General features: G+C 40.8%; 1 protein-coding gene across 6 annotated transcripts in view; it reads right to left on the reverse strand.

Moving 5' to 3' along the window:
• The window catches only part of L3MBTL3 (L3MBTL histone methyl-lysine binding protein 3), a 127296-nt gene that overhangs the window by 35729 nt on the left and 75170 nt on the right, over positions 1 to 16397 (reverse strand). For all 6 annotated transcript variants that reach the window (XM_047101762.1, XM_047101764.1, XM_047101763.1 and 3 more), the window contains 2 exons: positions 9436 to 9550; positions 8018 to 8120 (listed from right to left, as the gene is read on the reverse strand). In XM_047101762.1, coding sequence (XP_046957718.1) covers positions 8018 to 8120; positions 9436 to 9550 — 218 coding nt within the window. The remainder of the gene's footprint in view (positions 1 to 8017; positions 8121 to 9435; positions 9551 to 16397) is intronic.

A 16397-nucleotide genomic window follows, 5' to 3' on the forward strand; every position in this document is an offset into this window, starting at 1 on the left:
AAGATATCATGGTGACTTCGATTTGGTGGCTGAAACAGAGGCAAAGGGGCCAGTCACGGTACCTCTGCGATCCCTTCAAGGGAGCCCGTGTGTAGATGGGAAGTAGGGAATGACCTCAAACAAGGATTTAAGAATGGCCTTTAGGTTTTTGGCTTGAGGAACTGGATGGAAACAGGAACGCCTTTTCTTTTCTTTTTCTTCCCCCCTGAGATGAGAATGACGAGGACAGAGGCAGATTTGGGGACAAGATCAAGAATTGTGGCATGTTTATTAAACAATCAAGTAGACATGGTGCTTAGTAGCTCAACAAGATAAGCATACTATTTCATTCGTCTTAGCATGGGCGCACGACTATAACTCATTTTTATTCATTTAGAAGTGATGGGAAGGAAAATCCAGCTCCAACCAACATCTCTTTGGAACAATAATCCTTCAAGTACTTCATGGACCCCTTCGTGGGATTATGTGTAGTCGTCAGTGTTTATGGACACAAGCGACAAAAACCGATTCTGCCTACGCTGAGCCGAGGTGAAGTTACTGCAAGGGCATCAGACCGCCCACAGGAAGGCTGGGCCGTCAGGCCTGCCCAGGAAGGAAGGTCCAGCCAGCACTTGCTCCCAGACACGGTCTGCACACGATGGGGCTGCTGGGACTGAGGCCCTCACTCTCTCTGCAGACGCTCAGCCGTTTTCTATGTCCCGCCCAACCCCCAATTCCACAGCAGGTGTGATCTGCCTTCCCATCACTCGTCCTGATGGAAGACCCAGGTGACAGCCTCCACTCAGGGACATTTTGGGTTTTCTGTCCACACTGTAACTGCCACAGGCCAGAAGAAGGGGAGGAAGCCCTGCTCCCCGAGGCTCCCCTGAGGGAGGGGGAGCCCTGCCTTACTTTTACCTTGATTTCAGGCAAAACAGAACATAAAAAAAATAAAACTCTTAACAGATTTCAGGCCAAATATAAACGTCCCAGGGTCGCCTCATAATAAATACGTTTAAAACCAAATTCATCATTGGGGCGCCTGGGTGGCTCAGTCGGTTGAGCATCCGACTTCCGCTCAGGTCGTGATCTCGCAGTCCGTGAGTTCGAGCCCCGCATCGGGCTCTGTGCTGCCAGCTCAGAGCCTGGAACCTGCTTCAGATTCTGTCTCTCCTTCTCTCTCTGCCCCTCCCCTGCTCGTACTCTGTCTGTCTCTGTCTCAAAAATAAATAAAAACGTAAAAAAAAATTAAAACCAAATTCATCATCTTCAATGAACTCCCTTCTTCTGAAGAAAAAAGATAAGAAAACAGCCAGCTCCTCCCGCTATTCTCAAATCTCTGTTCCCGAGAAAGGAAACATAGTAGCCAAGCCTCACATTGTCATCTTTAACTCTTGTTCTATTCTTTTTTCTTCACATTGTGTATTTTTATTGCAAATTTGTCTTCTTAGCATTTTGTGACAGCGGGAAAAAATCCACATACAAATCTTTTGAGTTCTTTTGGCAAACAAACAGTATACTGCTATCCCTAGAATCCTGCCACCGTCATGTTTCCCTCACAGTGAAGCACCTGGCTTTCCAATTAGTGAATATCTATCTGTACATCTACCTTAAGGTTTTATCAGATACGAAGAAAGTGAGGAAAATGAGAGTCCTGTTCTTAACCCCGCCCGCTCCCACACTGGGAAGATCCATGGTATTCTTAGATGGGCTACGTCCCCAACTACAGACTAGACTAGAGTCATAGTTGACAAGTCTTGGAATGTAAGATCCAGGAGAGCAGCCCCTTTACCTATCTGCTGAGTAAGTGAAGGAAGAATATCTCTCTCTCTCTCTCTCTCTCTCTCTCTCTCTCTCTCTCTCTCTCTGAGATCCCCACAGATAAACTTGGACAGCTCACAGACTGGCAAGACTGCAGACTAGGAGAAGACTTACTGTCTACGTAATCTGCCTGTTTTGATTTTTAGGGCCAGAGAGGAATTCGAAACTCTCAACTTGAAGTAGAGGAAGTGATCGCAGCCCTCCACACAGGGATTTGCTAATGGGTCAGGAGGATCTATCAAGGCAGGATCTATTAGTTATCGATTTTACATTAACACCTTCTCTTCGAGTCTCGAACCCTGAGAGAAGTAAAGTGGGTTTATACACCTAGCATTCTTATACCTGCTATGGGATAAAGGGGGAAGCCAGTGGGTTCCCAAAGTGGGAGAAGATAAAAAACAGGGTGGGTGGGGGGATGCCACAAAACGCAACTGAAGTGTGCTCCAGGGATAGGGGATGACCATTCAGAGGGGTGACCAGTGCCCTGGGCAGAAATCAGGAACCTGGTCTAAACATGCTCTGCTGCTCCATCCACTCCTGGCTGATGAGTAAGCACAACTTGTGAGGCTCCGTCTTCTCACTCGTAAAATGAGGATGCTAACAGCAGCAATTTCCGCGGCTCGAGCACATCACACACACACGCTAGGCGCTTTTCTTGCACTTTCTCACTTAACTCCCACAACCCCAGGAAGCTGCTCCTCGTCTAATGATCGTTTTGCAGATGTAGAAACGGAGCTTAAAAAAGGGAACTTGCTCAGTGTCAGTCCATCGGCTCTTGGCAGAGTCAGATGTTGAACTCTGGCTGTCCCCTGCCACACTGGATGGGGGCAGATAGTACCCTGCAATAGCAAAGAATGTCCTTATCTTTAATCTGTGACAATCCAAGCCATCTCAGTACCATCTTCTAGCCAGATGCTGCTGTCCTCTAGCTAGTATGTATTCTGCCAATACTTAACCTCTTGGCCAGTTTCCGTGTTCTCACATTTACAAAGTTCATACAGTTTTAAAAGCCAGTAACTTCACAACTCACCAGTGCCGATCAAACTTCTGTGGAGACAGTGGGTTCCCACCAGGCTTCTAATCATCTCCAGTTTCTCATGTACTAAGCAGCGTATGTCACGTATACATGGGTACACACATGTATACATATACACGCAACTCTTTACCATTACATAGTTCCTCAGGGAGCAGAGGAAGAGATTCACGTAGGATTACACAACTATCTACCATCGAATTGTATTAGAGTACACCCTGTTCTATTAGCAAACAATTCCCTGTCAGCTCTACATACAAATATCCCACCAGCCCCTCTAAGGAGGCAGTTTTTCCCAGGAAAGACGGGTCCAGCTTATTAGGAAAGGTGGAAGGACTGTCTTCTTCACTGCTCCCCACGTCACCTTTAAAATCCTTTTCATTGAGAATATGTTTATTTAAACAATTAGGTAACACCTGAGGTTTTCTAAATGATCGCATAGTCATTGTCACACTCTGTCATGACAAAAACCTGTAAAAAACATGAGGCAGGCTCTATCAGGCCACTGTGCTTTATGCGAGAGTCCAGGAGTTACAAGCAGAGACTTAAGAGCCACACAAGCCTGGGTCGAATCCTGGTTCTGCCACTGTCTGACCCTTGGGCGTGCACATAATGATTCCAAACCTGTGTCTTCACTTTAAACCAGAGATGACAAGAGTACCTGCTTCACAGAGCTGCTGTGAGGATTTAGTGAGATCACACAGGTAAGTGTGGCACGCAGACTGGAACACAGGAAGTCCTCAATGAACATCACCTGTTACGATTACTCAAAAAGGAGAAGAGGAGTAACACTTAACCCCTACGATGTAAACGTGCATCAGCAAAAATAAACCACAACATTAAGAGCTCTGTAACACGACTCATTTGTGAAGCCTCTCCGCTTCCTACAGGAAAAGGGTGCTACTCCATTCACACCTCTACAAAATCTGTTTACACCAGACTGGCCTCCTTGGAGGTAGGGACCCTCCCTCTGTGCAGCCCGTCACCTAACTGAGCACTGACACGAAGCAGGCACTCAGTAAGTGCATGTTCGATGCATGGATGGATGGATGCTGAAATAATATGCTGTTTAGAGTGTGCAGGTGTGTGTCCAAAGGTACTAACTTTTAAAACTTTCCATGGACTTTACCAGTACCTTTTAGAAGCTGTTGGAAATACTCTCCATTTTTTTTTCTTGTTTATTTTCTCCAAGATCAAATCTTATGTAGAAAAGATTTACTTCTGAAGGCACTAGATATGCAGAATATCTACTTTCATATAACGTTAGTTCTCTTTTCATCACTTCCCATTCTTTGACCTTTCAGTAGCCCAAATGAATGAATCATCAAAGGGAAACACCATGATAAAACCCAGATTAATGCTCCCTTGCTGGAGACAGGAGTAAGCAATCTGACTACTGAATATCCCTGGGGATAAGAATAATGTCCACATTCAACTCACTCACTGATTATTTACATTTCAACATCTGAAAACATAACACTCTCAAATTTCACTGCCGAGACACATGTTCTATTTCTAACACCTCTTACATCAAATTCAACTATTATAATTTTTCAGAGAGGCAAACAACAACTGCTAGTCAAAACATAGCCTTTTGCTTACGTGTTCATAAAGTGGATTATTCTTGCTAAAAGAGCAACTTTCCTTGTTATCTAAGCAAAGAATGCATGTTTTGATTTATGTAGTTTCTCAGTAAATTAATCCAAAGAGAATTTTCTCATTATGTTTTCCTAAACACAGCCTTCTCAGCAAGGACAAAAATAAGTGCCAGTGAAATGAACCTTTCAAAGAATATCCATGATGTTGCAGCTCTTCCACAGTCTACTAATGAAATGGAAAACCGGCTGTGCCTGTGAAGGATTAATATCTTTCCACATACAGAGCTCTGAGTGTTGTAAACCGGACAGCACAGTCAGGGAGACTCAGGAGAGCCAGCTGAAAGGGCCAAGAAAAATGGAAGAGACGATGCAGCAGGACCTGACAATGGCCATTGGGTGCTTTGAACGGCATCCCGAGGCTCTTGTCAACCAATAACTCTGGCCTGGACTCACCCACAGAACTGCTAGTTGTGCCCTCCTTTTGGCACAGAAACAAACGCTGCTTCTTTATCAACACATGTCTTTGAAGCCATGAGGTCTACTTCTTTGAGTGGAAGACGGACTAGTTCCAATTCCACTGAAAGGTTTCTTTTTCTTTAATGTTGATTGTTTTCTTTTGAGACAGAGTGCAAGTTGGGGAGGGGCAGAGAGAGGGAGAGAGAGAATCCCAAACAGGCTCCTCACTCAGTGCAGAGCCCGATGTGGGGCTATATCTCACAACTGTGAGGTCATGACCGGAATTGATACCAAGAGTCGAATGCTTAACTGACTGAGCCACCCAGGTGCCCCCACTGAAAGGTTTCATTACCACATTTCTCCATAAAAATCTTCCATGATTCTCCTTGTAATTTCCCCCTTCTTTTAACAAATACAATACTGCATATCTCTGAAGAAATGCTCCAAACATAATCACTTAAACTTTGTGAAATGGCTGTGGCCCAGCTGAGGAACCCCCAGAGGTCAGTGGCACAGTTGGGAAAAGGTGGCCATAATGAGCGCCAGTCCATCAGGCAGGGGACAGGATTGTCACCAAAGACTCTGCCGTGACAGCAAACCTCTCTGCTCAGACCTAAAGCACTACTAAAGAGATGATGGACATTGCTGTAAGGTGGGTTTCCTTGCCAGAAGGCCAAAACAATTCTTTTTGTAATTTTCAACTGAACCCCAATAGCGTAATCTCAATTTTCATGCAATTTTAAGACTTCTTTATTCTTTTCCTTCATAATTTGAGCAAACTACCTTCACTCCAATGAACATCTTGGGGTTGTGCAGTAGAAAGGTACATTTGACAAAGGTTCAATATTAGTTACTGCTTTGTATCTTATGTTTAAATTAAATTATGTGCAGCTTTCATATTTCCATTAGTCCCTGAGTTCTTTGAAGGTTGGGTCTATAATTCATGGAGCAGTGCCTTGTGAGGCAGCCAGAGGGCAGTGGTCAATAGCACAGATAGACTGGGTGCCATTCCCTGTTCCCCTCACACCAGCTGTCTCTCCAGTGCCACAGTGGCCTCATCGAAATTTGGAAAAGGCACCCCTGGGTGGCTCAGTCAGTTCAGCATCCGACTTTTTTTTTTTATATGAAATTTATTTTCAAGTTGGTTTCCATACAACACCCAGTGCTCAACCCAACAGGTGCCCTCCTCAATGCCCATCACCCATCCTCTCCTCCCTCCCACTCTCCATCAACCCTCAGATTGTTCTCAGTTTTGTTTTTTTTTTAATTTTAATGTTTATTTATTTTTGAGAGAGACAGAGAGAGAGACAGAGTGTGAGCGGGAGAGGGGCAGAGAGAAAGGGAGACACAGAATCTGAAGCAGGCTCCAGGCTCCGAGCTGTCAGCACAGAACCTGACGCGGGGCTTGAACCCACAAACCGCAAGATCATGACCTGAGCTGAAGTCAGACGCTTAACCAACTGAGCCACCCAGGTGCCCCATGTTCTCAGGTTTTAAGAGTCTCTTATGGTTTGGCTCTCTCCTTAACTTTTTTTTTTCCTTCCCCTCCCCCATGGTCTTCCGTTAAGTTTCTCAGCATACACACAAGAGTGAAAACATATGGTATCTGTCTTTGTCCGTATGACTTCTTGATCTCGGCTCAGGTCATGATCTCGCAGTTGTGAGCTCTAGCTTCACATCAAGCTCTGTGCTGTGGGCACAGAGCCTGCTTGAGATTCTCCCTCTCCCTCCCTCTCTCTGCCCCTCTCCACTGCACACACAAGCACTCTCTCTCTCTCAAAACAAATAAATGAACGTAAAAAAACATTGGAAGAAAATAATACTAAAACTAATAGGGGTTTTTTGAAGGTTATTCATACTTGTAAAACAATTAGAGCAGTATGCCGTGTGGAGTAAATACATGCTCAATAAACATGAGTTATTATTGAAAAAAACTCAAAAGTATTTACTGCAGGAAATAATTTATTAGTATATAATGGAAATTTAGCATGCTAATGAGTTATTTCTGGCATGCAGACTTAAAATATGTCTGAAAATAATCCAGCCACCTTCACTCAGCAATACCGAACAAACTTTTAAGACACGATATTTTTAACACTCTTCCAACTAATCATGTAACTCCAGGTTTGCAGTTATACAAACACTGAAAAGGATTTTTAAATGGATATCTGCAAATGTAATCAGGACCCTATGTTCACACTATTTACTCTGGAACAGACTGAATCCCATATAAGCCCCACAAGGAGTGTTGCAAAAGGAAGATAAGCAATATTTGAGGATGCAGAGATGAAATAAAGAAAGAGGAGAAAATAATTACACCCATTTTACAATTCCTATGAACTCCCGGAGGCACAGGCAGCACAATCTTCAGATTTTTCAAAAGACCTGGATTCACAATGGGCACAAACTAGGTAAACAAGGGATCCCCTTCCTCACTAGGCAATCCAATTAACTTGCAGTTAGAACATTTACACTGACAAAGGATTATTTTAACACATCTCTAAACAGGTGATGCTTTTGTCCCTTGAAAACCTCAGTGTTCAGCAATATATTTTTAAATGTCTACAAGGACCCCCACATTGCCTAAACAGTACATCAAATTTCTAATGTATAAATTTGGTTTCTTTTTGAAGTTCCTGAGGGGGTCAGAGAAAAATATTGAAAAATATTGTTTTGAATCAGTGCATAGTTTGACTATTCATATCTGTGCTTCTTGTGATCTGTGCTGATAATCTGTGATAATCTCAACTCTCATTATTCAAACTGTTGCGTCCCCCAATCATACCAGATTTTACCAAACAGGGCCTGCCCTCTTCTCATTATTAACGGTCAACCCAGAGTGACTCTTTCAGAAGGTATCTATACAACTAGTCTGGCTATCAAGAAAAGGCAAATAGCTAGAGCAAACCTATTTTAAACTGTGAATGCATTTTCTCCCAGAAACACTTAACTAAAGACATACTCCTCGTTTTTCCAGGATCACCATGGTAACCACATTTTTTTTTTTTTATAGAAAACTACCTCACATGTATTTAGCATGCATGGAAACCACGATCTTATACACAGGTGGAACAGGCACTCTCTATCTGACCACGTAAGGAATTCCCACTTGAGTGGCAGCACCACATACCTGTGAGGGCCCAGGTGTCTCACTCTCTTAAAATGACCAATCCCTTTACATCCTGGGGTTGAACATCCGCCATGTTCTGAAGCTTCCATTAATTCTAAGGAGCCTATAAGAAAGCAAGGGGAAGAAAAAGCGAGAAGAGAAAGGAAGGGGTATAAAGTTAACCAAAGGCTGTGAAACAAAAATTACAAATATCTTAAAAGTCTTTAAAGATTTTTCCCTATGCTTTTGTTCACACTATTGATCTTTCTTCAACAGCGAAATGGTACACTTTGATCTAACCCTCTATCAAGGCTATAAATTCCAGAAATACCTAATTGTGAATTAATGAGGAGATGCTAAACGATCTTCAAGTAAATAACATAATTAGTTTACGAATACTTGTACACTGAAAATTTCAAACATGCTACCCCCTCCGTGTTTTATAATGCTCCCTTATGCTGACCACTTATGTCCCTGTGTAATGTGCTAGACTCTGTTCTAAGCATTCCCATATATACCTCTATGAATATATATATACACATGTATCAAGTCTTTGGTCTTGTATCATTTTGTCGCATTCAAGGGATAGCACCAATGTGCACTGTTCTGAAACATTTTTTTCTTTGGTCTTTAACTTCATGTCTTAAAAATCTCTCCATCTCAATGATAATATTCTTTATGATTGTTGCACAGTGTCTGTATCATGAGTGCACCAGAATTTAACTAATCTTTGTTTCCAAGGTTTGTTATTTTAAATATACTGCGACAAACAGCATGCATGTGGATTTCTTTACTTTTATGCAGCTTCTACATGAACCTGGAAACAAGTGAAGCCACTAAAACAGGGGACTGCACACTAAACTTTTAAAAACCCCACGATAATCTACTGTATTTTCTACATATTTTCTGCTACAATGTATATGCTTTCCTTCAAAGTTGAAATCATAGTATGTCAAATTCGCAGTGCACATTTAAAAAAAAATTGAACTTAAAGGGACTCTGCACTGAGGTTACTGTAAATCACATGCAGTTTTAAGCAACAATAGATAGGGAGAGCCCTTTTACACTCTGTCCAGTTTCTCCCAATGGTAACATTTTGCAAAACTACAGTATAAAGCCACTACTGATACATTAGACTTTAATAGCCTAAGAGAACTGTCTTCCAAAAATTCAGTACCAATTTTGAAAGGTGATGAGTCCTTCCAAATAAAAGTTTAAAAATCTACATAAACTGTGCTTTTCAAACATTATTTTTTTTTTCTTTTATGTTTTTGTGACTACCACATAATGGAAAATGTGGGAAGAAGAACAGGATTCATGGAGAACAAACATACAGGAGAGAAAACAGTAGAAAGAAAATGATAGGAGCAAAGAAAATATTAAGCACCCTACATAAGAAAATGGAAACATTCAATTTAAGTTATCCTTGCATCTCTTACTCAAAGGAGGCTGAAGAGGATGCCCGGTTTTTGAACACCAGCCCACAGGGTGAATATCAGGGCAATCCGCATCTACCCAGTAATCATAGCAGCTGTTCCAGCCGTCAAAGTGAACCTGGAAACAAAAGGAAATTACCAGTACAATTCATAGAAAATTCCTACCATTAAAGTTCTAGCCACCATATAACCATTTTTATTTTCTTCTAAAGTATGTAGATTCAATACCAAATAACATTTTTTTAAAATTTATTTAAATTGCTTCATTTCCCCTATGCCAAAAAAGGGCCTTTCGACCTATCTTCAAATGATCTGTTCATCAATAAATGTCTTGCCAAAGACATCATTCCAGCGGTACTTTTATAGATATGTGTGTCTTCCAACACACACACACGAGTTATGAGTACATAACGTCTTCATATGAGCCACACCAAAGAGTCAATAAATATTACTTAAGTAACGAATAAATCAGGAAGGGAGGGAGGATGGGAGTGGAGAGGAGAAAGGCAGGAGTACCTTTCACTTAAATGTCAACTCTCCCAGAATTATGCTAAAAAGGTTGTTTATTTTTTTTTTCAATATATGAAGTTTATTGTCAAATTGGTTTCCATACAACACCCAGTGCTCATCCCAAAAGGTGCCCCCCTCAATACCCATCACCCACCCTCCCCTCCCTCCCACCCCCCATCAACCCTCAGTTTGTTCTCAGTTTTTAAGAGTCTCTTATGCTTTGGCTCTCTCCCACTCTAACCTCTTTTTTTTTTTTTTCCTTCCCCTCCCCATGGGTTTCTGTTAAGTTTCTCAGGATCCACATAAGAAAAGGCTGTTTAAACAGGGGCGCCTGGGTGGTTGACTTTGGCTCTGGTCAGGATCTCACGGTCTGTGAGTTCGAGCTGGCATCAGGCTCTGTGCTGACAGTACGGAGCCTGGAGCCTGCTTCGGATTCTGCGTCTCCCTCTCTCTCTATCCCCACCCCCCCCCACCCTGTTTGTACTCTGTCTCTCTCTCTCTCTCTTTCAAAAAGAATAAACATTAAAAAAATATATTTTTTAAGTCTGTTTAAACAAATTCAATGTCCTATTAGAAATACACCTGGTTTATAAAATATCTCTCCATCAAATGCATGTCTAAGTATCATTTTTTCTCTCAGAAATAATTACACTATCTCTCAAAGACGTTTTATATGGTGGTCGGAGCCATCTTTACCAGCCACCGTGTGAAAGAGCTATTGGTCTTTCAGGCAGGGTCACTAAGGATCAGCTATGTGTCTTTTAAGTATTACATGTATTTTATTTTTGAGGATGAAAGGATATACTGAAAGGCTATATATATTTCACTATTACATCAAATTTGCCAGCTAGACCTTTTTAAGTCTGTGAATCCCTTACTAACAAGACAACAGATGCCAGATAGATAAAAAATACAAATGTGTAAAACTGAAGAAAAGTTCCAGAACAATGCAGGAGTGAATGTATATGTAATCTCAGAGTAGGAAACCATGGTAGGCAAGATACCAAATTCAAAACTCATAAAAGACTGTTCAATTTGACTACAGGAACATTGAAAAAAATTTTTTTAATGTCTATTTGTTTTTGAGAGGGAGAGACAGAGCGTGAGTGGGGAAGGGGCAGAGAGAGAGGGAGACACAGAATTCAAAGCAGGCTCCAGGCTCTGAGCTGTCAGCACAGAGCCTGAGGTGGGGCTTGAACTCATGAACCATGAGATCATGACCTGAGCTGAAGTCGGACACTTAACTGACTGAGCCATCTGGGCGCCCCTGACTACATGAACATTTAAAACTTCACAGTGGCAAATGTTACCACAGAAAAGGAGGAAGATCCATGAGAAACTTGAAAAACACAGTTATTATATATGTCACAATGTACTCTGTTCTTTAATTTATCCAAATATCATATATCAACATAAGAAGATTAAAAGCCCAATAGAAAGATGAAAAATAGATATAAATTGCTCATAAATAAGAAACTAAATATAAATGATTAGTAAAATATAAAATGATAATCAATTTCACTTATAACTAAAAAAACCCCTACAAATTAAAACCACAAGATGCAATTCTTTCAACCTGCCAAAAATGTTCCATCTTGGTGATTCCCAGAGCTGGTGAGTATGAGCATAAAAAGCTTTCTCAAGGACTGCTGACAGAAGTATTAACTGGCAAGTATTTCTAGAGAGTTATTTGCAACAACAGTCACTTAAAATATATCACTTTTGACTTAACCTCAATAACCCAACTCATTGTAGTAGAAAACAACCAGAGTATCTACCATGAGGAGACTGGCTAACTAAATTATGGCATGTTTGTATGACAGAATAGAACAGAGTTGTTAAAGTGTGTGTGTGTGTGTGTGTGTGTGTGTGTGTGTGTGTGTGTATTTAAAATAACATCCTTTGCAATGAATCCACTTTCTCAAGCTTAGAAATCAATTAATCCTAGAATCAAAGCCCACTGAATTCCACACCTGGAAGAAACCACAGGTATTATCTTAAAGAGAAGAAGAGTTCACACAGCTAGTTAGGAGGAGTAACCAAACCTAAAATTCAAGGACCCAAATAAAATTGATCATCTTCCCATACACTGAATGTAAAAGCAGCACTTACAGAAAAGTACTTAGGGGCGCTGGGGTGGCTAAGTTGGTTAAGCATCAGACTTTGGCTCAGGTCATGATCTCGCGGTTCGTGGGTTCGAGCTCCGTGTCGGGCTCTGTGCTGACAGCTTGGAGCCTGGAGCCTGCTTCGGATTCTGTATCTCCCTGTCTCCCTGACCCTCCCCTGCTCACACACACTCTCTCTCTCTCTCTCTCTCTCAAAAATAAACAAACACTTGAAAATAAAAAAAAAAAAGTGCTTAACTCAAAGTAACCCTTTCCTTTCCCCTGATCAAAAACAGTGTTCAACTAACAGTGAGAATGACATTCATGATAATTTTTTAAAAATATCCATTTATGCTATCAATGCCATCAATAAACGAGCAGACACAACTTAGAGTGTTTAGTAAGTTTTAAATGTTCTAATTCTCAACTAATCAAGTGATTATTTTACTAGAAATGTGAAACTCTCATGCTTTCCGATCTTACTATTCCTAAATTCCATTTCTTTTATATTGGAATCAATGTTCACATAACCTATGTTCCATTTGTTGTATATAAACTGCTAAATTTTTAAAAATTAGGTATCTTCCTACAGCAAACATACTCAGTCCTAAGAAATAAATGGTCTTCCACCCCAAATACATATCAGAATTACCTATGATGAAAAGGAAGAAGAAATAAGGGAAAAAGAAAAAAAAAGTGCTGAGCCTACCTAGGAGATTTTAATCCACAGCTTTGGTTTGGGTTCTATGCACACAGAGGTCGTTTACTCAACTTGTAAGTAACTCTGGTGTGCACTCAGAACTGAGACCCATGGATATCAAATTGTATACTACTGGGGCACCTGGGGGGCTCAATCTGTTCTGCATCCAACTTTTCTGGGGGGCTCAATTGGTTCTGCATCCAATGTATATAAATAGTACATTATTGTACATCGATATAGTCCCTAAAACTGTTGATATCATCATAAATAAAAGGATTCTTTTTAAAGTTTCCTCACACATACCTTTAAAAATGTTTATGGTAGATCTATCATATCTGGTGATGATGCCACAATGTTTCCTAGTTTTCATTAAAACTGACATCTCAGTTTGGCAATGAGAAGTCATCTATCTAGGATTAATACACTTTAGATACTATAGATAAATCTAATGCCTTCTATAATCTAGGTTGGTAGACAATCTGGAAAACTATAATAGTTTAAGGGTTCAATTTCAGAGATAAAATTTAGTTTAGATATTATGAACAGAGGTAACAATAAAATTCTGAGAAGTACCAAATACACTTAAAATGCTATTTGAAATTATGTAAAAATTAATATATGCCAACATTGACATTAATCCTAATCGAAATTCTCACTGTAGAAGCTCAGATGAAATAATTGATTTAAACCTTCATCTTTCGTGGGGCATCTGGGTGGCTCAGTTGGTTAAGCGTCCAACTTCGGCTCAGGTCATGATCTCGCAGTTTGCGAGTTCGAGCCCAGTGTCAGGCTCTGTGCTGACAGCTCAGAGCCTGGAGCCTGCTCTGGATTCTGTCTCCCTTTCTCTCTGCCCCTGCCCTGCTCACACTCTGTCTCTGTCTCTCTCAAAAATAAACAAACATTCGAGGTGCCTGGGTGGCTTGGTCTGTTGAGCATCTGACTTCAGCTCAGGTCATGATCTCCAGGTTCGTGGGTTCGAGCCCCGCGTCGGGCTCTGCACTGACAGCTCAGAGCCTGGAGCCTGCTTCAGATTCTGTGTCTCCCTCTCTCTCTGCCCCTCCCCCACTCATGCTCTGTGTCTCCCTCTCAAAAATAAGTAAACATTAAAAAAAATTAAAAAAAAATAAACACTAAAAAAAATTTTAAACTTCATCTTTTGTAACTTTTACTTTTCAGGCACTGACATATTAAGAAGTTTTAAACAAACAAAAAATCAGACACTTGAGTAATGTTAAGTGATAGTTTTACTCTTGCTGGGGACTATTTTGAAAAGAAATCAAATGCCTAATAAACAACAACAAGGAAGGAAGATAAACATACAACATGAAATATTTAAAAATCTTACAAACCCCAAAAAGACACACAAAATATTTATAATACAAATGTTCCACTTTAAATATACTTATACATAAAAGCAATTCAGCAATAATGATGTATTTAATAAAAATTCTAAAGAAAATAAGAGGATTATGGATCGAAGTATAGTGAAAAAGACTTAACTCACACATATTTAAAATTACAGCTTAGGAAATTGGATACATTTTCACCCAGAAGCATCATTTGGACCCTTTATCAAACCTTAATACATGTGACTGACAGCTTACCAAGAATGAGACAGATAATATTTTAGAAAGCACACTATTCCTTAAAAAAAAAAAAAGGAAAGAGAAAAAAGATTTGGTTGGATTTTCTGTTCATGTGAAAGGCAACTCAGTAAAACACATTTTAGACCCAGGGGCTTACCTCCAATCTCTTCTGAAATTAAAGCTATATTTGAAAAGGTATAAAGCCAGAAGGACCAATGGAGAAGAAAAGCGGCTGACAGGTGAGAAGTGACAGTGATGTGTGTGGAGGGCGGAAACAGGAAGAGTGTTGACCTACAGGACAGGGTGGGTGGGTCACAGCCCAGGGGTCTGTAGAACAGGCCTGGAGCCCACTGGCTGCAGACCCCAGGAGGACTCACTCTGGAGGCAGCACACAGGAGAGAAGGGTCCTGAAACACAGCAGTACTGACTCACAGTCAATATGGAGTAGTTACACGCCCTCGGGCTGCTCCCTCACTCCACCCACCATGGTAACTGCCCCTTCAACAACCCAGGCAAAGAGCAGACATTTATCTTGTAGAGAAAAAAATTCCCAAGGCTCTCAATTCTAGAACAGACCTGAATGGGCAATGGGCTGGACAGAAAGCACAGGAACTTGTACAACCAAGAGCCGTATATTCCAACCCAGCCCTTCTCTTTCTCGCACAGCGACCGCCAGGTTCACTCTTCCCCAGGGAGGACTCTGGCAGAAACTGACAGGCTCCAGAGAAGGACCCAGATGCCAACAAATAGGAACGTCCCTGTGAAAAAGCAGGCTCTTTTGCTTTTTTACGGTGAAGTCTGCTGGTCTGTAAGTCCCACCCATGAAAAACAGTTAACTTTATGAGTGCCTTTTCTTAATGCAGACAGTCAGTCAAGGACTTGATATTTGAGGAGAGGCTCCAATACGACAGCGGAAATTTGGAGGAAATAAGCAGAGGACAGAAGAAAAACCATCACTAGTATCCTCAGATAAGAAACAATATTGCTTCAAGAAATAAAAAGATGATGCCATTTAAAAAGGGGGAGGAGGCTAGAAAATAGGAAAAAACTCTCAAAAATTAAAAAAATCAGAATTGTAATTAAAAATGCAACATAAAAATATTTTTTAAAACATGGGGTGCCTGGGTGGCTCAGTTAAGTGGCCGGCTTCAGCTCTCTGTTGTTAGCACAGAGCCCCTTTTGGATCCTCTGTCTCCCTCTCTCTCTGCCCCTCCCCGCTCACACATTCTCTCTCTGAAAGATAAATAAACATTAAAAAAATTTTTTAAAAAAGCAACCTAGGTTTTGAAAAATAGAGTAGATATCTCTCTAAACAAGTAGAATAAAAAAATCAGAGAAGCATAAAAAGAAAGTATAAGAAAATCAAGGGGTCAATTCAAAAGGTTTAACAACAGAGCTGCAGGACTTCCAGAAAGAGAAGACACAGGATGACAACAGGGAGTCATCAACTAGTAATACAAGAAACATGTGCAAAAACTGGAGGACATGAAACTCCACAGTAAAAAGCCCGAGTACTGTGCATGAGTACTCACCCAGAGCAGAACAACTGGTATGGCCTTAGAGGTCTAAGGTCAGTCGATATGGATGTGAGAAGACAGCAGAACAAGGCTTTCAATTTCTGAGGGAAAATGGTTCCCTACCTAGAATTCTACACCTAGTCATAGTATGAATCAAATGTAAGACTAGTAATATTGATATTTCCAGATGTGCAAGGAGCCAAAAGCAGATGCTTTTCATATACCCTTTCTTAGAAGGTTACAAAAAGATGTGTTTCAACATGATAAGAGAACACTAAGAAAAACAAGTATGTGATTCAAAAAAACAGAAATAACGGAAGAAAGAAATAACAGAAGAAAGAAAGAAAAGGAAAGAAAAGAAAAAAAGAAAGAAAAGCACAACATAGTCTGCCAGCAAAGAGCAGTCTCAGGATGAAAGTTCAGGATAAGGCTTAGAGAACTACCCAGATGACCATAGGCGACTGCTAAGTTGTAGGAAAAAGAGTCAAGAAAGAAAAGATACAGACAGAAGGCTTATTAAAAATACACTTGGAGGGGCGCCTGGGTG

The sequence above is a fragment of the Lynx rufus genome, unplaced genomic scaffold (assembly GCF_022079265.1).
Source record: "Lynx rufus isolate CCGP_SWC_20201006 ecotype Redwood Valley unplaced genomic scaffold, mLynRuf1.p SCAF_6, whole genome shotgun sequence".
NCBI lineage: Eukaryota > Metazoa > Chordata > Mammalia > Carnivora > Felidae > Lynx > Lynx rufus.